Raw genomic sequence first — 21,566 nt, 5'->3', positions numbered from 1 at the left:
ACTTTTAAGAAAGGGAAAATATTTGAAGTTAACTAACATTCCATTTGACTAGCTTTAAATGCATTCAATGTTGACAACCAGGGAGGCAGCAGGATGTGTGATGGAGAAGGCCTGGTCTCAGGAGTTCTGGGTTCAAAGTTCACTCCACCAGTTGCTGCTCTGTGATCCTAGGCTAGTTGTTTAACTTCTTGGAGTCTGTTTCCAAATCTCCAAAATGGGTTTAAGCATAGCTACTTTACAGGGTTATATAAACCCTATATTTGAAATCAATGTTTACTGAATTAGAATTTGAGTATTAGTTTCTTCATTTGTCAAATGAGGGGATTGGATAAGATTACTTGGTTCTTTGGAGCTCTAAAATCCTCGTTCTATATTAGCATTTTCCAAAGTGTGCCCCATGGAACCCCAGTCCTATGAACTATAAGTTGTTACTAGGAATAAAAGGGCACTTCTGGTTTTATTAAGGGATGCATCTTCCTATGCCGGCCCAGGCATACATGACTTGCCCCAAATTATACAAGTAGTGGCAGAGGCAGGATCATATCTCTGGCTCCTTGTTCAGTACTCTGGCCACTTGGGAAAGGCCATAGGATGAACATATTGCAGACTGTGAGCAGACAATCTTCCTACTTCTGCACTAAAACAACTTTTTGAAAAGTGACCAGTGACTTCCTAATTGCTAAATCCAAGACCTAGTCTCAGTTCCTCAGCCACCTCCACGTCTGCAGAAGCTGTGACTCCTGACTCACCATGCCAAGACCCCTGATCCACCTTGGCTCCCCAGCTCCACAGGAATACCAACTCTCTCATATCTGCCTGCTCAGGCTCCTTTTCCTCTTCCTGTCCCTTCTATATTTGTTTGGCTTCCACTCCTAAATACACTTCTCCAGCTGGATATCCTGCCAGCAATTCAAACACAGATTGTTCAAAAACAAATTAATTACCCGCCCCACTTCCCACCTCAGCCAAACCGCCTCCTGTGTCCTCTATTTCTGCAAATGCATCAACCATGCTCCAAAACACCAGGCCCAAAATTTTGGAATTCTTTTTCCCTCCCTCTTTTTTCTCTTTAGTGCCTTCAGTTGTCAAGCCCACTAAATCCACAAAATCTCCCAAAACCATGACCTTCTTCGCACATTAGCTTCACAGCCCTGGCTGAATTTCTTGTTACCTCTCCTGGACTAAACCAACGGTTCCCTAACTGGTTTACTCCAAGCTACCCTACACACTGTTGCCACGTCAATCATCTCCAAGCATAGATCCAATGATACCCATCTCTTGCCCTAAAGCCTTCCATAGCTCCCATGGCATAGATATTAAAGTGTCACTCTGTTTTCTACAAGAATCCTGATTTCACTTCCTGTTTCAGCTGTTAGAACTCTCTGGGCATCTTTCTACTTCCACAGAAAAGGGACTGCACCTGCTCCCAGGCCAGTCACCTTCAAGCCTCAGCTGATGCCATTCTCCATGCTAGGAATGCTGTTTCCTCTCAGGCCCGCTTCAGTTCATGGCAGCCACTCCCTCCAGTAGGCTTCCGGACTACCCTGGGCCAGACATGATTTCTCCTACCTCTGAGCCCTCCTAGCTCTACATCATACCTTTTAATAGTCCTCACTTCCTACCTAATGCTTTTATTGTACACTCCCGTAGTGCAGGAGTACATATGTCTTATTTGCTTGGGCATAACAGGTGTTCCAAAGATATCTGATGGACAGATTGGAAAAAGAAAACAGTTTCCTGACCAAAAAACTTGGACTAGAAGGATCCACACCCACTAACTAGCCTGACAACTGTTGCCTTAGCAAACAAGTTGGTCAAACAGACACCTAATTCCTGTCAGGCAGGCAAAGAGGAAGGAACTGGACCCCTGCCTGGTGAATAATGGCCTGCTGCACGGCGCCGTAGGATTTTATGTTTTAACTTTTTCTGTTAAAATAACTTTAATTCACAGGAAGTTGTAAAGATAATACAGAGAGCGCCTGTGTACCTTTCACCCAGATTCCTCTAATGTTAATATTAGGGTACGGTTATCAAAATTAATACGTTAACATTAACTAAACCACAGACTTCATTACAAGTTGCCAAGTTTTTCTACTGATGTCCTTTTTCTGTTCCAGGATCCAATCCAAGATGCTACGTCCCATTTAGTGCGCTGTAACGTTAAGGCTCAAAATTAACAGAAAAGTAAATAAATATAGGAGGAGGGGAAAGAGTCAGAAACAGGATCTTTCAAATCTAGTCCTTATATTGTTAACATCAGACGAGGCCTTTAAACTAGCATTAAGGGAAAAAGACAATTTGCCAGCTTGTTCACAACCTGCCGAGTTTGCACGGATGTGCGCCCCCCAGCCCGGGGTCCACCCCGCTCGCGGCTCCCACCTGCCAGCTCTGGCGACCGCACCCTCCACCACGGAGGGCTTGGGAACTTGGCCTCAGCTGTCAGGACCCCCGCCGCCCTCGCGCCCTCGCGCCCCCTTCAGCGCGCTCACCCCGCGCGGAGCCTCCACGTCGCGCGCCGCGCCTGATCCTCCAGCCACGTGACTGAGCGGCGCAGCCCGGAGCGGAAAGGCCGGTGAGGCCGCCCAAGCTCACTCTGTGAGTGCAGCGGGATATTACAGTATCCAACTACAAAGCCCGTATTTTCCCCGCTACGGACAACCGAATTATAAATAATAGCACGAGACGTGGAAAACCAGAACAAGGCAGCGTATGTGTCAATAAAGGTAAAATACTTGGTTCAAAACACTTGTGTCTAGGGGTCCCGTAAGAGAAGGATGGAGCTGAGCTGAAGTTCAGCGGTGGAGGCGGCCCTTGTCGGCTGCCTTTCAGTACTCAGGAGTGAGGAGAGCATTGTAGGCCAAAGGAACTGCTGGGGACGGCCTGACAGTGGGAAGGGGCGAGAGGGAATGGCCTTAGCCGATACTCGGAAGACCTAGTCTGTGGATTTCCTGGGACGGCCCCGCCTCCTTCTAACCTCACCAAAACATGTTGGGTCATTAGATTAATTACGTTGGTGAAATGATTTTGGTATTATTTCCTAATCCCCAACATTCGTGAAATAACTGAAGGGACCTGTAGTGATCAAAAAACTTGACGGGATTTAAAAATCACTCTGGTTTGGAAATAAACTGATGAACCTGTTCCTCCCAGTAACAAACTTCCTTTTCTTTCTTTTTTTTCTTTTTTTCTTTTTTATTGGGGAAGGGGAACAGGACTTTATTGGGGGAACAGTATGTACTTCCAGGCCTTTTTTCTAAGTCAAGTTGTTGTCCTTTGAATCTTAGTTGTGGAGGATGCCGTTCAGCTTCAAGTTGTTGTCCTTTCAGTGTTAGTTGTGGAGGGCGTAGTTCAGCTCAGGCCCAGTTGCCCGTTGCTAGTTGCAGGGGGCAGAACCCACCATCCCTTGCGGGAGTCGAACCGGCAACCTTGTGGTTGAGAGGATGTGCTCCAACCAACTGAGCCATCCGGGAGTTCAGCGGCAGCTCAGCTCAAGGTGCCGTGTTCAATTTTAGTTGCAGGGGGCAGAGCCCACCATCCCTTGCGGGACTCGAGGAATTGAACTGGCAACCTTGTGGTTGAGAGCCCACTGGCCCATGTGGGAATCGAACCGGCAGCCTTCGGAGTTAGGAGCATGGAGCTCTAACCGCCTGAGCCACTGGGCCGGCCTCTTTCTTCTTTCTTTCTTTTTTTTTTTTTTTTAAGATTTTATTGGGGAAGGAGAACAGGACTTTATTGGGGAACAGTGTAGACTTCCAGGACTTTTCCAAGTCAAGTTGTTGTCCTATTTTAATCTTAGTAGTGGAGGGCGTAGCTCAGCTCTAGGTCCAGGTACCTTGTTAGTTGGTTGCAGGGGGCACAGCCCACCATCCCTTGCGGGAGCCAACCCGCAACCTTGTGGTTGAGAGGCGGTGTTCCAACCAACTGAGCCATCTGGCCACTGGGGAGCTGAGCAGCAGCTCATTGACTTCGTTCTAGTTGCTGGCCCATGTGAGAATCGAACCGGCAGCCCGGTTGCCCAGAAGAGCTCGCACTCTAACCAACTGAGCCACCCATCTGCCCCAACAAACTTCTTTAAGTCTTCCTCTTCTTCAGATCCAGCCCATTATTTCCCTTAACCAGGTATTTTTCAAAAGCATACATACCTAGTTATATGGAAAACCAGACAGAATTGAGGCTCTAAAATTTCTCCTAATTATAGGACAAGATCAGTGCTATGTGCTTATTAGATGCTCAGGGATTTAAAATTATCATAAAAGATTAATAATATATTTATAACTGTAAAGTCTGTTTATGTACTATCTCATTTAGTGTAATAAACATATTCAATAGCTTTGCAAGCAAAAAATAATTCTTCTTCACCTAAAACTTTATTGTAGCAAATCCTGAAATGAGATACTGTAAGTCCTTTAACTTTTTCAAAAGTTCTTTTTCAGTATTGTTTGGCTATTCTACTTTCTATATGTTTCCATATGAGATCAGCTTATCAATTTTTATGTTATGGTGAGATTTTTATTGGTATTGAATTTATAAATCAATTTAATAATATTGAGTCTTAGAATTTATGAACATAGTATATCCATCTAACTGGATCTTTCATTGGAATATTCTGGATGCACATCTTGCACATATTTTTAGGCATATATGTCAGTACATCATGCTTTTTGGTACTATGATAAATGGTATTGTTTTTATTTTTATTTCCAACTATGTGTCACTACTATATGAAAATGCAACTGACTTTGGTGTGTTGATCCTGTATCTGACCTTACTAAAAGTCACTTATTAGTTTAAGTAGCTTTTGTGTGGATTCTTATTGGAATTTCTATATAGGTAATAATCATGTTTACTGAGAATAATTTATTCCTTTCAGGACAGTATGTCTTTATTTTCTTGCTTAATGCACTGGCTAGGACCTCCAGGACAATCCATATGCTTTTTATTCACTAGTCTTGTTTACAAATTATTTTTTAATTCTCCTTTCCATAAAAATAAACCCCTTAAACAATAAACCTCTGGATGGATTTCAGGGGTCTGAATCTTTGAAAAATATGAACATTTTGTATTAATATGTATATCTGTATTTCCTTGAAGGAAGTGGGTCCATAGCTTACATCGGACTGTCAAAGAGATTTATACCATCAAAAGGGTTAAGGAACTAAATTTTAAGTAAAAGCCCAGATATATATAATATAAGGATTTTTCATGATACTGTTTTCCACATATACAGCAATGAAAGTTTTTAAGAACAGTGTTATTGTTTTTTTTACCTTACCATCCCCCACTCCATAGGAACGAATAAATGTTTCTCAGCAGTTTTGACCCCTGTCACTTTTATGTTAACAACAAATTTAAATGTTGGTAGGGATTGGTGGTAGGACATGCTTAGAATGCAGAAGAAATATAGATGAAGACCAAACCCCTATTTCAAAGCCCACAAAAATAAAAATATACCAAGAAGGACATAAGGGGGAAAAAAGTCACTGGTTATGCACATACCAAAGCTCATTATCTTAAGGCACTCTTGAGAAACTGAATAAATCAAGAAGTGTAATTTACAGAATTATAAAATGATTAAAAATTTGGCACACTTATCTCGTTTGGCTTAAATTAGCCGATTTAAACAAAAAGTTAACAAGTAGGTTTAAAACCAGAGACAAACAGTGAATGAGGCATTTTTAAGTCCTTTTCCAAACAACTGTAAAATGTTAAAGCATTGTCTAGTTTCACATGAAAACTTAAGACTGAAATTAGTGACTATATTAATATTTACAAAATTCCGAAAAGGTGTGTAGCTCTGTATTATGCTCCATTATCTCCCTTCTGTTAAAAGAAAAGCTCATTTATTATCATGAGTCAATCATAAGTGTTAGGACAATTAGCAGTCACTTGATTAGCATGAGAATTGAATGAATCCCAGTAGTGAAGACAATAGTCTTCTCAAAACAGCTGTCTATACTACTAAAAATAATAATAAACACATATATGGTGCTTAGTATATGCCAAGCACTATTTATTTAATCCTTGCAATAGCTCTATGAAGTAATTGTGCTCATTTTATGTGATTAGTAGTACTGGGTAGCACCTTTGTGATATTTTCCTAGTCCAAGTTATCTTTCTTTTTTACCACCATACCCAGTCTTGAAGGCCTTGCATCCATTTATCTTTCTCCGATACTCATAGTAGAAAATAATATTAATCTCTTCTATTCTCTCAGTATATTAGAATCTCCAATAGGGCACTTGTCACAATCTACCTTTTTTGTGTGCATATCTTCTTTGCATACTAGGTAAATATCATCTAGAGGTCAATAATTTATCTTAGGAGGCCTTCCCTACCACGTGGAGTCTTGCACATATGTAATAGGCAATCTATGTTTAACAAAATAAATTTACTAAATGTTATGTTTGCATACGATTTATCTTCCAGGTATTTACTTGACAGATAAACTTGCTCATGTGCAAAATTACATAAGCATTTGGCAGCACAATTTAATTGGTAAGTCTGCTAGGATGGAATCCTGACTTTGGTATTTCCTACCTATGATCTTGGGTAAGTCACTTAAACCTTTTGTGCCTTGGTTCCATCACCTGTAATGCAAGTAATACCTACCTTACACAGTAGTCATGTGGATTAAGAGAGTTCACTTTTGCAATGTGTTTAAGAGTGCCCAGCACATAGTAATAATATATGTGTTATTCTTTCTTACATCATTATAATAGTAAAAAGCTGGAAACCACCTTAATGTCCATCAATAGGGGATTAAACCAATCATAGCACATCCTTAATGGAATTTCATACACACAACAAAAAGATTAGGGGTCCAAAGACCATGTACAACTGACTAATAGGCACATGAAAAGAGGCTCAACATCATTAGTCATTAGGGAAATGTAAATCAAAACCAAAATGAAAATATGAGTGCATATCCACAGGATGGCTATTATGAACAGTAGCAAATGTCAGCAAGGATGTGGAGAAATTAGATCCCTAATACATGGATGGTGGGAAGGTAAAGTAATGCAACTGCTTTGGAAAACAGTTTGGGTATTTCCTCAAAAAGTTAAACTCATTTGCAATATAACCCAGAAATTTCCCTCCTAGATATATACCCAAGAGAATTGAAAACATTCACATAAAAACTGTACAAATATTCATAGCATAACTCATACCAAAAATTGATACAACTCAATTGTGTCACTGATGGAATAAACAAAATGTGGTATAGCCATACATTGGAATATTATTCACTAGTCTTGACTGTAACAAAGAATGGGGTACTGGTACAGGCTACATGGATGACCTTGGAAACATTATGCTAAGTGAAAGAAGACAGACACAAGAGGCCACATATTGCATGATTACATTTATATGAAGTGTCCAGAATATGCAAATCCCTATATACAAAGTAGATAAGTGATTGCAAGGGGCTAGGAGAAGGGAAGAATGAGCAGTGACTACTAAGGGGTATGGGACTTCTTTTGGGTGGGTGATGAAAATGTTACAGAATTACATAATGGTGATTGTTGCACAGTCTTGTGAATATGATAAAAACCAGTGGAATGTACACTTTAAAATGTCAATTTTATATGTGAATTGTATCTTACTTTAAAAAAAAATAGGGAGGTCTATAGGTTCTGAGCTGGTATAACCTCCAAAATATACTAAATGAAAAGATAAAATATAGAACAGTTTACATTGTATGCTACCATATGCTTAAAAAATGTGTACACACACAACACACATACTTTGCAGGCATAAAATCTCTCAAAAGATACTTAGGTAACATTATTTCCTAAAGGGAGGGGTCTGGGGTGGCTGAAGAACAGGGGTGGCCTGGAAGGGAAACCTACCTTTCCAGTATAGCCTTTTGTACCTTTTGAATTTTATACAGAGTGCAAGTATTACCACTACCCCCCCACCCCTTTTAAAAGGAAGAAATAAATATGGAAAACTCTGATGGTTTATCTTTGGACTTTAGTTTTATTTCTTTTTTTTTTTTTAATTAATTAATTATTTATTTATTTTTATTAAATTTATTGGGGTGACAATTGTTAGTAAAATTACATAGATTTCAGGTGTACAATTCTGTATTACATCATCTATAAATCCCATTGTGTGTTCATCACCCAGAGTCAGTTCTCCTTCCATCACCATATATTCGATCCCCCTTACCCTCATCTCCCACCCCCCACCCCCCACCGCCCTTACCTTCATTTTCTTCTATCATAAACTCAAAAGATATCCATCTACCCATTTGGTCAGATTTACTTATTCTTTAGCAACTGAAGCACTAAATGATGAGTATTTATTCTTTAATCTTTAATAATATTATATTCATTATACTTGAGATGGTTTAGCTTTCTCGTGGAGGAAAAACCCAAACATAAACCTTTATACTATCCACCTACTAGTTCTACAGCAAAATTTTAATTTTAAAAAAGTTTTAATGATAATTGGACAATTTATATGATGTAGGCAGAGAAATATCACAGTGATTATAAGGTGGCTAGTATTGAAAATTAAGAGCTATGATCTTTGATCCATTGCTCAATCCATTTCAATATCTGATTGATATTATCCTCTAGCTCTTCTGGTTTATTGCTGGGCAGCTGATGAACTATTTCTTCCTTGTAGGATGCTAATGCTTCTTCATGAAGAACTTGAAATATTTCACACTGAATATTATCTTTTAGTTTCTTCTCATTATAACCCCTAAAAAGCAAAGAGAAGATAAGCAAACAAAAAGCAAACTGAATGGCATTAACAGAGTTTTAGGAGCATACCAGAAACTGGACATTTTTGAATATACGAAAAATCATGCAAAAATACTTCTTGTAGTCTCTTTACCTATAGAAAATAGAATGGCACCTATAAGAGGTTAAACTAAGAGGGTTAAACTACAAGAGGATTAAATTAAGGCCAATGTTTATGTTTGTCTAAAATTTTCTTCCCCCACAATTTGTCAGCCAGTCAGTTAGCAAACATATCGACCTATCACAAGCCAGCTATGAGATAAACATAAAGTCTGTAGGTAATGGTCCTAGATTTCAAAAGAATTAGAGGAGTTTAGGTATAGACAGATAAAACAAATAGATGGCATATAATGAAATGCATATGATTGGAATATTATATACTAATTGAGTACTTTATCATATAGATGTATCTATCTGTACTTTACCAATTCCAGACAATGAAAAAAATTGACTTATGTACTCTTTATGTAGATATATTAGCCAACCAATTAGCTTGTGAAAAATATAAAGAAAATTCAAACTCGAATTAGTTAAAGCTTTTAAAGACAATCAAAATTAAATTGACCTACTTAAAAGGTCAGTTGAAATGACAACCTACAGAATGGGAGAAAAGTTTTGCAAATCATATATCTGATAAATGAAATATGGTCTATCCATACGAGTACAATGGGATTTTATTTGGCAATACAAAGGAATGAAGTACCGATGTATGCTGATAAAACAGATGAACCTTGAAAACATTATGCTAAGTGAAAGAAACCAGACACAAAAGACCACATATTGTACGATATCATTTATATGAAATGTCCAGAATACCTCATAGGCAAATTCACGGAGATAGAAAGTAAATTACTGGTAGCCTTGGGCTGGAGGACTGAGGGGTAATGGTGAGTGACTGCTAATGAGTATAGGTTTTTTAGTGGGGTTAGCGAGTGATGAACATTTTCTAAAATTGGTTGTAATAATGGATGCATACTTCTGTGCATATACTAAAAACCATTGAATTGCACACTTTATTTATTTTGATTTATTATTATTATTATTGGAGAAGGGGAACAGGACTTTATTGGGGAACAGTGTGTACTTCCAGGACCAAGTCAAGTTGTTGTCTTTTTAATCTTAGTTGTGGACGGCGCAGTTCAGCTCCACGTCCAGTTGCCGTTGTTGGTTGCAGGGGGCACAGCCCACCATCCCTTGTGGGTTCGACCAGCAACCTTGTGGTTGAGAGCCCACTGGGCCATGTGGGAAGCGAACCGGCAGTCTTCGGCATTAGGAGCATGGAGATCTAACCACCTGAGCAACCGGGCCGGCCCTGAATTGTGTACTTTAAATGGGTGAACTATATGGTATGTGAATTTATCTCAGTAGAGCTTTTGTTTTTTAAAGGTGACTATTTTAGAACTTTATTCAATGGCTAAAAACAAAAAAGACTAGTTCTCATAGTTTTTTCATACCTCAGTTAGTCTTTGGCTGTTTACAAAAAACAGTAATATTTCCTCTTAGATTCCGAATGTTGGTACCATGCAGACTTGGTTTTAACTACAGACCAAATAAAGTAGTCACATTGGCCAATTTCAGAAATCTGAAGAAAAGTTTACACTTTTAAGAATTCAATGTTTTTCCTTTCTTACCTTGTTTCAAGTCTTTTGTATAATATACTGTTATCTGTTTTCAGCACAAAAACTATGTGAAACCAGCGTTCAGGGAAGAAATCACAACCATGGTAATCAACAATAACTCCACCTTCACTCATTTGGTTTTCTAACTCATCAACTACCTATAAGAAAGGGAAAGAAAAAAAGATGAATGCTCCTTTAAAAATCCGCTGTCTATTTTCCTATTAAATTTTTTAAATGTGTATTTTATTAAAAAATTGTACTTACTCTATCTTCATCTAAAATGGGACAATCATACTCTTCATCATAGCCATCATATAACTGCCCTGAAAGAGATTTACATTGGCTTGTTATAGTATTTTCTAAGTAACTTTCAGTAATTTTCAATTAATTCTAGACTTTAGGAAAGGAAATATATCACCAATTTATTTAATTATTTTTTTTTCACTCTTTTAGAGACAAGGGATGGCACTAACACAATAGGTGTCACATGGACACCAAATAAAAAGGACAGTAATAATCAGCATTTTGTCTAGAGGGAGACTTGGACAGTGACATATCTGAAACTTTTAGCTATCAAAAATTGAAACAAAGAATGACTGTAGCCAGTTACAGAATTTGTGGGGCTATTAGAACTGCATTGTTTTTGGTGACCTACAGATTAGTGCAAACAGGGGACATATGGATACACACACACACATTAACAGCAGGTTAAGTTCCTAATTTATTAGGCCAAGGATATGAAACTTGTTAAAAACAAGTTCTTGATTCCAGAAATGAACCCTCTTGTCACTGAGGTCACATCTTCATTGGGTCTGGGGAAGTAGAGTCAGTACCCAGATGCTCCTGAACAGTATCTTTACTTCTCAATTTCCAGCATCCCCAAAAGCCAAGGGTTAAATGTCTTATTTCAGAAGGCAAAACAAGAATAATGGGCAGTTGTAAAGAAAACATTTAAATCTAACATAAGAACTTTCCAACAAACCAAAGCTGGCTTTCAAAGTGAGTCTCACTTCAGAAGGTGAGACATACCAATCCCACACTCGCCTGAATCCCTAGGAGGTATGTAATGTAAGGCAGAATAAGATCATCTACTTAGCCATCTCCGAGAATATGCTAGTCTTCCCGCCTCTTCCCCCTTAATATTTTGGCGCAGGTCGAAAACAGGTTAAAATGAGTTCTGAATGAGGTACGAGTTCTGAAGTGATAAAAGGGTAGTCCTGGGGGACGAAAGGGGGCAGGCCAGAGACAGTTGTAACTCTTTGCCTGGAGGGTCTATGGGCTGATTCTGGGGACATAAGCCACCCACCTCTCCATCACCCTAATGTGACCTCTGCCTCCCTGGGATACTGCTCAGTTACCAGCAACTCTATCAGCCTAAAAAATTAAATTGTCTTCATGTAGAGAAAACTGGTTAACAATATGGAAAACAATCTAAATCTTTATACTCAAACTCTAGGTGGATTAAAGAGCTAATTTCTTAATTCCAAAGATATCTAGCAGAAAATTTAATCTGTAAAGGAATGATTTACTTGAATTTGTGAAGCAATAAAATCACTAATTCAAACATAAAATGTTAAATCTCTGTACAATGAAAAATAATATGACTTTAAAAAAAAGAAAAATAACAGACTGGGAGAAATATTTTGTAGTAAGACAACAGACTGAAATGTAGATTATATAAAGACCTTAAAAATCCAGATAAATTTAAGTAGCTTAACAAAGAATAAGAATTCACACAGGATGGAAAAGATCACTAGTAAACATACATAAAAATATTTTGGACTGTCCCAGCTATTTAAGAGATGCAAGTTACAATGAGTCTTTATATGCCTGTTATATTTGTTACATATATATGGTAAATGGACTCTGGAAATCTATTTAAAAAATAATTTTAAAAAGAAAAATGCTGTGCCCATACAGATTTCCTCAATCATTTAATTTCTAAACAGAAAAAAATTGTGATAAAATGATTAAAAATGTTCAATAGGGAAATAGTTAAATCTTGGTTTACTCACTTGATGAAATATACAATTAAATAAAGTTCAGGAAATAAGTATTAGGTAGTTAAAAAACACTGTAATATAGAATAAGTAGCAACATGATAAATGCTTATGATATAAAAGTAGTAAAACATAAAAAGCAGAATCCATGGCTGTCTGCAATAGGGACAAAGATTAGAAAAAAAAAGATAGAAATAAATTAGTAGGATTTGAAGTACTTTTTCCGTCTATTTTTAAAATACTGTATTGTGTGTTTTTTTACAATACACAAAATCTAAGAATACCTACAGCTGATTCTGTACTGTGTGGGAGTCTCAGATAACTGCTAAGGTTCCTTCATATTTTAAATCCTTGACTCTTAAAAGACTAGTGAAATCTAAAATACATGCTATCTAAAAGACAGACAACTATTATTCCAATGCTGAAATGTAGGATTTGTTAAATCATGTTAATGTTTTAATAAAAGTATAATCCAAGCCTGCAAGCATACATTTCAAACAACATCTATCAAACACCAGGTAGGTACCAGTGACTGCAGGGTTAATGAGGGTATAATAGTGAACAAAAAAGAACGAGAAAAACAAATACAGTCCTTCCCTCAGAGGTTAAAATGCAATGAGAGGACAGACAACTAACCTGGAAATTATACTGTATTTTAATATTATGGTTCATCATGCTATGGGAGCAATAGGATAGGCACCTATTATGTTAGGAACATAATCGTGGGATATTAGGGGAGGGTTCCTGGAGGAAGTGACTTCTAACTGGAAACTTGAAGTAGTTAGCTAGGGAAAAAAAGGTAGGGAAGACTATTCTCAACAGAGAAAACAAGTATTCAAAGCCTGAGAGACTAGGGAGGGCAGACTCTTTTAAAGGAGGGAAAGTCAGAATAGTTAGGAAATCAGTGATAAAGGACCAGGTAAACAGAGGCCAGGTCAAAAAGGGCCTTGAAGGCTACCCTGAGTTGCGACTTTATCCGAAGGCAAAAGAAAATCATTAAAGCATTTTAAGTATGAAATGACATGATCAATTTCAAGTTTTCTAAAATAATTTTGATTTGTGAGAATGAGTTGGAAGGAAGCAAATCCAAAAGCACGGATACTGTACTAAGGCTACTGCAGAATTTTAGGTGAGTGGTGATTATAACCTGTACCATAGGGAATGGAGAGAAATGGACGGATTCTAAACTTCATTTCAAATTTCAAAAAACAGGTGGAAACTATTTATTATAAGTTTCAACCGGAAATCAAATTTGTAGCTGTCTATACATAGGATCTTAATCTACAATGATGAAAAGGCTTCCTTTGATTACATTACCAAAAGTTTAGAAAATTACTTACTTTTGTAAACCAAGTTTTATAAAGATGTATTACTTGCAGAAAAATACAATTATGGAGCCAGTTAAAAGGCTAAGTTCTTGCCTTAAAAGACCTTCCTAGCTGTTGTTATTCAAGCTATAAAATTGTGACGTTTTCTTTAACTGCCATCCTAGAATTTGCACGTACATGAAAGCTGTTCTTTAAAGATATTGGGATACTAGTTACCTATTTTGATGCTGTTGCCAATAAAGACATTTTTAGATTGTTTTCCTTTGGAAACATTTACCACCATTTATCTCAATTCAACAAGAAGCTTATAACTGTAATGCAATCAGTACAAGAAGTTAATTGGTTTAGAAAAATTGAGTGCTTTGATAACCTGGTGTTTTATATAGTATAGAGCAATGAATCCTGCTTAGAGAAGTTAGCACCAAAGATGTAACATTTGAGTTGGGCTTTTAAAAGAGCTGTTTGTAAGGCAGAAAAGGGCATCTACAGGTAAGGAAATAGCATGTATAGAGACATGGAGGTGGAAAATTCCCAGTGGGTGAGGAATAGTGCACTGTGGGTAGACAAGGGGACATCGGGAAGATTGGCTGCAGGTAAGGCTGAAGGTAGACCACGGCCAGTTCATAATCTCCTGTACTTCATTAAGGATAGACTTTTATCAGTAACAAGTTCAGTCGTTATTCCTGCTCCCCTGGCTTTTTTAAAGGACATGATGGTGTAGAAGAGGCAGGGAAGATACTGACGAGTAGGAGATTCAGCACCAATAGTTTCAAGAATGAGAAAGGGGTACCACAGGAACACAGCACCCGTAGTCTGAGGAATGGGATAGTGGTTCATAGCGATTTTTCAAACTATCAAGATTTAAAGGCCAAATGGATCTGTGTTGTGTATGAATGTGTTTGTATGTGTGGCGGATAGGAATCAGGAGTGGGCAAGTAGCGTAGGAATAACCTCAGAGCATGTGCTTTATAAACATTAATTTGGAGCTGTCTGAGAACTATTCAGATCGTTACATTTAGTTGTCTAGAAATTGGGCTAAGTTTTAATTATAAATTTAAGAATCAGCAGCAACAGGGAGTAACCAGTCCTGAGTGAATGAAATTACTGGAGGGAGAGAGGTGACCGGTTAGCTCAGTTGGTTACAGTGCGGTGCTAATAACACCAAGGTTGCTGGTTCGATCCCTGTATGGGCCACTGTGAGCTATGCCCTCCTTAAAAAAAAAAGAAATTACTGGAGGGAGGAGCAGAATTACAATATGGCTGCAGTAAAATCAGAGGAGCAGATGCCAAGATTGGGAGAGAACAGTGTCGGAGAGGCCAATGGAGAAGTTAGTTCCAAAGGCTTCCAGTGGAGGGGAAAAATGGGACACAAAAGAGGTTAGAGCAGGGATAGCAAACTTCTGGAAAGGACCAGATAGTAAATACTTCAGGCTTTGTGAGATAGTCTTTAGTTAGTGGTTCCTATAAAAACAGCAGCAGCTTGCCAACCCTTGGGTTAGAAACAGATCAAGATTATAAGTATTAAGGGCTCAGCTATGCTTTATAACCTGTTTGCAATGGATCCAATTTCAATATAATAGTATTACTTTGTCTAGACTTGCAAACATCCTGGGGTTAGGAACAGTGGCTTCAGACTGATCAACTGATGGCAGAAAAATTAAAGATGCTGGTAAATATAATTAAATGATTGTATATGGGAAAGGATATTAAGTGAGGAGGAATCTGAGACTGGAAGAACAGGGATGAAAAGCATTCTTAGTCACACATTTACAACTTCCAATAGTTTTATTAACCGTCATGCCCACACTAGGTTTCCTGTCTTGGTTCCAAATGGCATTAGGATGGTCTTTGAAAATAGTTGACCCTAGAACAACGTGAGGATTAGGGGAACCAACCTCCCGAAAAATGAAAAACCCGTGTACAACAACAGTTCGCCCTCCACATACTAGGATTCCCAACCGCGGAGTCAATGGAAAAATCCGTGTATAAGTGGACCTGCGCAGTTCACACCCATGTTGTTCAAAGGTCAACTGTAATACAGCAATTCAACATGATTACTAGGATGGCAATAAATGCCCATTTAAGCATTTGTTTAAAACCAGTGTTTTTTCTTTTATAGTCTCATTTCTTTCATAGTAGGGCTTCTCAACCTCAAATACTGACATTTTGAGCTTGAAATTCGATTATGGGAGTGGAAGATGTGAACTGGGGGATGTTCAGCAGAATCACTGACCTTACCCATTAGATGTCAGTAGCAACTCTCCCAACCCGTCGTGACTACCAAAAATGTCTCCAGAAATTGCCAAATATCCCCTGAAGGGCAAAATCACCCCTAGCTAAGAACCACTGCTTTATAGATTGTACGGTTTCCCTTAAACTATATCATCATTTGGAAAAAATGAGGAGGCTGGATGTCTCAGAGTATTTTCTAGTTAAGACTCTCAGGTACATACAAATTCCATCTGAGGAAAAAAAGACATTATAAACCTTATAAAGTACCTCATCTAACATGTCAAGTTAGACCAGAAATCCTTTATCTGGCCATTATAGGAGAGAAAAAAACACTTGTCCTTTAAGGCTTAGATACCATCTCATCAATAAAATACAAAGAGGATGCTTGAGACTATACATCATTAGGTGGACACACAACTGGCTAACATGGTGTGAATACAAGCAGGAGAGGACCCAACAGTCTGGTGTGACTGTTCCTTGTAATCCTATTCAGGGTGGATTAAATAGCAACTTTATTATTAAGTATAGAAAGAATGGCTACTGTATGAATCTGAAATCACTTGTCAAAAACTGTAAAATTCAACAGGGAAAGAAACAAAAGCAGATTTCATACAGGTATAAAATGGAGACCTACTAGCTACCATGTTTCCACGAAAATAAGACCTAGCCAGACCATCGGCTCTAATGCGTCTCTTGGAGCAAAAATTTATGTAAGACCCGGTCTTATTTTACTATAAGACCGGGTCTTATATAATGTAATGTAAGACTGGGTCTTGTATTAATTTTTGCTCCAAAAGACGCATTAGAGCTGATGGTCTGGCTAGGTCTTATTTTCGGAGAAACACGGTATGTACAACAGCAAATAAAGATCTAAGTTTTGTTAACTATAACTTAAATGCCAGACCTGGATTAAAAATATAAGCATGACAGTGACTTACAAAATCAAGAATATGACAAGATGCAGAAAATTGACTTGCAAAGGGGGAGGCTAGAAATTTTTTTTTTAATTTTAAAGTGGGGAGATACTGGGAGACACATCAAAGGTCCTTAAATATAACCAAAGGGACAAAAAAATAGGACCTGGAGAAATAGGGCAATTGAGGAAGATAAATCCAAACAGATGAGGACTTATTATGAATAAAAATACTACCCAAGTGGTCTCTCCAAAAAGGAGATGGTTATGCTTTAGCAATCTGAGAAAATGGAACATAAGATTGACATATACCAGAGATAATACTATGATTTAAACATCAGAAGACACTAGAGCTGACACTCTAGTGGTAATGAACAGACTGCAACTTCAAGTTCTTGCAACTGTTACTCCTGTTGGTGATAATGAGGGGGAAAACTGCTTCTAAAAACATAATTGCCAACGTACCAACAATCAAATTGAAGAAGGACTTTATTTTTTACACTTAAAGGATGATGAAAAACTATTATGAATCCTATTAAAGAAAATCCAACATCTCAATTGAGAAGTATGGTAACTATATTTACTCATTAAATACTATTTAAGTTTTGTAAAACACAACTTGAAAATATCCAGCATGCATGTTTAATCTCAGTACAATGGATTCAAGACCAAGTATACATGTCACATGCATCAAGGCCAGATCACAGATTATCATAGTCATCATCGTCATCATCATCGTCATCGTCATCATCACGTTTTCTTTTCAATGCATTTGATGATTCATTGGTAGTATTTTGTGATGACACCATGTTAGTTGTTATAAGAATGTTTTTGGACCCAATTAATGATGGATTAATCAGAACATTCTGAACTGCTGACGTTGCAGGAATTGATGCTTTTACACTTGGCGACTGCGAAGTGGGCATCTGGACTGTAAACCTTTGCCCTGTGAGGGACATTGGAGCCCCTACTTTAGTTGAAACAGACATGGTTTGTGGGGTCGGTGTGCCAAGTGTGGGAGTACTTGGTCTGCTAGTAACTGATCCAACACTTAGTCGTGGAACTGTTATTCTTCCCGCAGAAGTAGATGCTTTTTTTTGTAAAGACTTAAGTCTATAGTTTGGAGCAGTCAAGCAGTATCTGTCAGGTGGCAGTCTAGGGCCTGAATATGGCTTGATCAATGGCAAAGGGGTTTGATTTCTTTGCCTTGCAATATCTAATAAAAAATCTCTCGGGGGAGGAGAGGTAAAAGACTGGTCAGCACGACACTGGATTGCCAAGCGCACATCATCTGCATCAACGGTAGCTTTCTTAGCATGGCTTGAATAAATTTTTGCATCATCTAGAATTGTGGTCACATATCGGAAGGCAAACTCCAACATCTGATTTATAACTCTTGGCTCATATTCTGTAATCCCCATATCCTTCAGGATTTGTGCCATCATCTGTGCATCTTTCGGCATGCTCTTGGGAGAAGCCATCTTGCCAGACTCCATGATATCCGGTGATCAGACTTCAGATCATTTGAAAAAAATACGTACATTAGGTCAAACCTGAAATAGTTACTATAGTAGCAACTGTCAGGAACTTAAAAAATTTTAAATACGTTAAATTTTTCAAAATATATTTAAATTTTAAAAATATGTTAAATCTTTTTAATGAGGCACACTTTAAAAAGTTCCATTTAATTAAATTTATTGAGTTTCTACCCTGTAGAAATCATGATAGAATAAAGATACAATTATAAGATAAACAAAGATAAAGACACAATAAGGGAGTGATAAAAGATGAGGGGGAAATGGTAAAATAAGTAAAAACATATTTTAGAATATGTGCAGTTGCATGCAGACATGCAACTATCAAATTAATCTAAGAAAATACCACAGGACAGTCATGTTCTACTGCCTGATTTCAAAATAAATCTGTCCTTCCAGTAAGATCAATATAACACTGTCTCCAAAGACATGCTCAGCACCACCCAAACCTTTATGTGTTGACCCATCTCCAAACATTCTCCCTCTTCTTCATATTCAGATTCTACCTATCCTAAATCCAATCTCTTCAGGAAAACCTCAATTATTACTGTCCACAAGAACTGCTAGTCAACTGGGGAGCAATGTAATTGTCAAAATAGCCAGGACATAGCTTTAGACACTTAATGCTATTTCTATGGATCCCCAATAGAGCATAACTCCTTAATGGCAATCTTTCTCTGCATGTTGTATCCTCTCAAGTATAGTACTAATACTCCATTATCTGTCACACTCTCTCTTTTTAAAAACAAATTTAACATCAAAATGTCCCTTACCTTCTCGAGCTAAATCACCCACATTAATGTATTTCAGTCCTGATCTTGATGCAAGCTCTTTGCCCAGCGTGGTTTTTCCAACCCCTGGTGTACCTGTAAGAAAAATACTGTCCATGAAATACTTTCTAGGCTTTAGCAAGCTATGTGCCCCTCTTAAGGTTAATGACTGAATGAAGTTTCCTAACTAGCAATCCCATGTGAATTAACATACACTAGGACCACCCCAGCCTGATGGATGTCCAAGTCTCACCTAGTGTATCTGATTCTCTCAGGAGTGGGGCTTGGGTGATTCTGATGCCAATTCACAGACTGCTTGCCAACACTATGGGAATTCCCAGAGTAAAATTAGCCATCTCACATAAATTAATATCATTGTTCGCTTTAATTTTTTAAAAATTAAGAAATTATTCACGGAAAAAAATCTAAGCAGTATGAAAGACAAATCTCATTTCCACCTGTGATCCCCTGTACTCTTCCCTAGAGGCAACCACTGTAAACCAGTTTCTTATATATCTTTCCAACCAAGTCCTACGTATGTTTGTGTACACATTCATGTATACGTATACACAATAGCATGTGTACATATATGTATACATATTATGTGCACATACACACACATAGATTCCCTTTTACATAAATGGCAATGCTACACATTGTTCTTCATTTTCCCTTTTTATTATCTATTGTATTTCAAGATGAATAAATGCATAATTGTAGGCTGTTCGGGTTTAATGTCACCGAAATAATAAAACTTGATCGTTACAATTCAAGATAACAGGGATAAATCAAGTCTCCATATATAAGACAATAACATTTACCTTAACTCCACTATAATACACCAAGTTTGAACCCTGAACTTACCAGGTTTTCAATAAAATGCTCACATTGATTTTTGACAATATGGCTTAATATTAAAACCCAGGACACTGTCTGACCCAAACAATTCAGGTGCCGTAAAATCTTCCTACTTTTTTTTTTTTCAATTTTATTGGGGAAGGGAAACAGGACTTTACTGGGAAACAGTGTGTACTTCCAGGCCTTTTTTCCAAGTAAAGTTGTTGTCCTTCCAATCTTAGTCGTGGAGGGCGCAGCTCAGCTCTAGGTCCAGCTACCGTTGCTAGTTGCAGGGGGCACAGCCCACCATCCCTTGTGGGAGTCAAAACCGGCAACCTTGTGGTTGAGAGCCCACTGGCCCATGAGGGAATCAAGCCGGCAGCCTTCGGAGTTAAGAGCACAGAGATCTGCCTGAGCCACCCGGCCGGCCCAAATCTTCCTTTTAAGGAATCTTAAAGGCCGAACATTAATTTGTTGAGAGGTTAATCTGCAACTCTCAGAAACAGAAATTGTGCACTACCAACAAGCTTATGTTTTGTTAAATGATGAAAACTTTATTGCTGTTTCCAGAGTGTCTCAATTTTTCTGTGTTGTAATAGCACCTACAACCATTAGGTTTTCTTCAATGAATGCCCTATGATGCTATTAACTGCTACAATTTAATAAACATTTTCAGAGTTAAACGACAAACAATAACATTCTTTAAAGTCGTTATGCGGCATTTCAGTACTCCTCACGTATAACAGGCCCGGAGACCCAGAAGGGCCCCCGCACGGGAATTTTTCAGCATCTCTACACAAGAAAGGACAAGAGATGCTCAGTAGATGCCTTTTGTTCTTGGAAGAAAAGAAAAAAGCCTCTAATATTAACCCAACAAACATATATAGCAAATTAATCACCCTATGCCACAAACACCTGAGCCCTTTTACTGAAATCTGACTGTCAGATACAAAGGAAAAATGAAAAACGGCCAGGTAAGGCCTAACGACTAAGGCATCCACCATTAACAGATCTACTAAGGGCCAAACACTGCCTTACAAGATATAGCAAAAAGCCAAAGAAAACCCTGCCAAATAAAGAATCAACATCCATTTTAGAAACAAAAACCAGATTCAGGAAGAGCAGGCAGCGTGCCAGAAAAGGGAACTAGATTGGTCTACCTCTCTCCACCTCACCGAGCAACCTCGGGCCAACAGAACGAATGTTTCCCCCCCCCCGCCCGCCGCCTCCAGCAACGATCGCGAGGGCCCCACCTCGAGGCCCTGGCAACTGCCACGCCTCGAGGCCCTCGACCAGCCTTGAAACCGAACATGTGAGCACCCCCCCCTCAGAGACACACACTTCGGGCGCCCGAGGCCCCAGTGCACTCAGCGTCCCTGGCCTGCCCCGCCGCCCAGCCCCTCCCCGCCGCGCGCCTGACCGGTGAGCAGGATGTTCGTAAGCAACATGGTCCTCTCCGCGACGGCTCTGGGAACCTCGGCACACGAGACCTAAGTACAACAGGCTGCAGCCGGAAGGAGCGGGCCGCGGCAAGCGCCAGTGGCCCCGGGGTCCTCAAGATCCTGCACGGCGCTCGCGA

At 38.6% G+C, this 21,566-nt stretch overlaps 3 protein-coding genes and 1 long non-coding RNA gene across 5 annotated transcripts in view; 1 reads left to right on the top strand and 3 right to left on the bottom strand.

The window, feature by feature from the left end:
• The window catches only part of CCDC125 (coiled-coil domain containing 125), a 26,290-nt gene extending 23,677 nt beyond the window's left edge, over positions 1 to 2,613 (bottom strand). Inside the window, exon 1 of one of the 2 annotated variants that reach the window (XM_019728054.2) lies at positions 2,490 to 2,613. The gene's annotated coding sequence lies outside the window, so the exon portion shown is untranslated. Of the gene's footprint in view, positions 1 to 2,379 lie in introns of both variants that reach the window. The other variant, XM_019728055.2, reaches the window with a different exon arrangement.
• On the top strand, positions 2,587 to 10,611 carry LOC141570697 (uncharacterized). The gene is made up of 4 exons (XR_012495105.1): positions 2,587 to 2,723; positions 6,427 to 6,549; positions 9,877 to 10,099; positions 10,429 to 10,611. It is a non-coding gene; the product is annotated as an uncharacterized LOC141570697 (long non-coding RNA).
• AK6 (adenylate kinase 6) lies at positions 8,200 to 21,543 on the bottom strand. The gene is made up of 5 exons (XM_019728057.2): positions 21,408 to 21,543; positions 19,154 to 19,246; positions 10,637 to 10,695; positions 10,385 to 10,530; positions 8,200 to 8,712 (listed from the first exon to the last, which is right to left on the bottom strand). The coding sequence occupies exons 1-5, from the start codon at positions 21,433 to 21,435 to the stop codon at positions 8,520 to 8,522; spliced, it is 519 nt and encodes a 172-aa protein (XP_019583616.2). The 5' UTR covers positions 21,436 to 21,543; the 3' UTR covers positions 8,200 to 8,519.
• On the bottom strand, positions 17,317 to 21,454 carry TAF9 (TATA-box binding protein associated factor 9). The gene is made up of 3 exons (XM_019728056.2): positions 21,408 to 21,454; positions 19,154 to 19,246; positions 17,317 to 18,358 (listed from the first exon to the last, which is right to left on the bottom strand). The coding sequence occupies exon 3, from the start codon at positions 18,339 to 18,341 to the stop codon at positions 17,547 to 17,549; it is 795 nt and encodes a 264-aa protein (XP_019583615.2). The 5' UTR covers positions 18,342 to 18,358; positions 19,154 to 19,246; positions 21,408 to 21,454; the 3' UTR covers positions 17,317 to 17,546.
• Positions 21,544 to 21,566: the final 23 nt, after the last annotated feature.

The sequence above is a fragment of the Rhinolophus sinicus genome, linkage group LG03 (genome assembly GCF_036562045.2).
Source record: "Rhinolophus sinicus isolate RSC01 linkage group LG03, ASM3656204v1, whole genome shotgun sequence".
NCBI lineage: Eukaryota > Metazoa > Chordata > Mammalia > Chiroptera > Rhinolophidae > Rhinolophus > Rhinolophus sinicus.
Note: the sequence above shows the minus strand (reverse complement) of the source record. Positions and strands in the feature narration are given on the sequence as shown.

Excerpts from the sequence above, each read along its gene's own strand:
- TAF9 (XM_019728056.2), bottom strand. The coding sequence starts at position 18,341 with ATGGAGTCTGGCAAGATGGCTTCTCCCAAGAGCATGCCGAAAGATGCA.
- AK6 (XM_019728057.2), bottom strand. The coding sequence starts at position 21,435 with ATGTTGCTTACGAACATCCTGCTCACCG. Across the intron at positions 10,696-19,153 it reads GGGTGATTTAGCTCGAGAAG|GGCAGTTATATGATGGCTAT; the intron begins GTAAGGGACATT and ends AATCTCTTTCAG. Across the intron at positions 10,531-10,636 it reads CCATTTTAGATGAAGATAGA|GTAGTTGATGAGTTAGAAAA; the intron begins GTAAGTACAATT and ends CCTTTCTTATAG.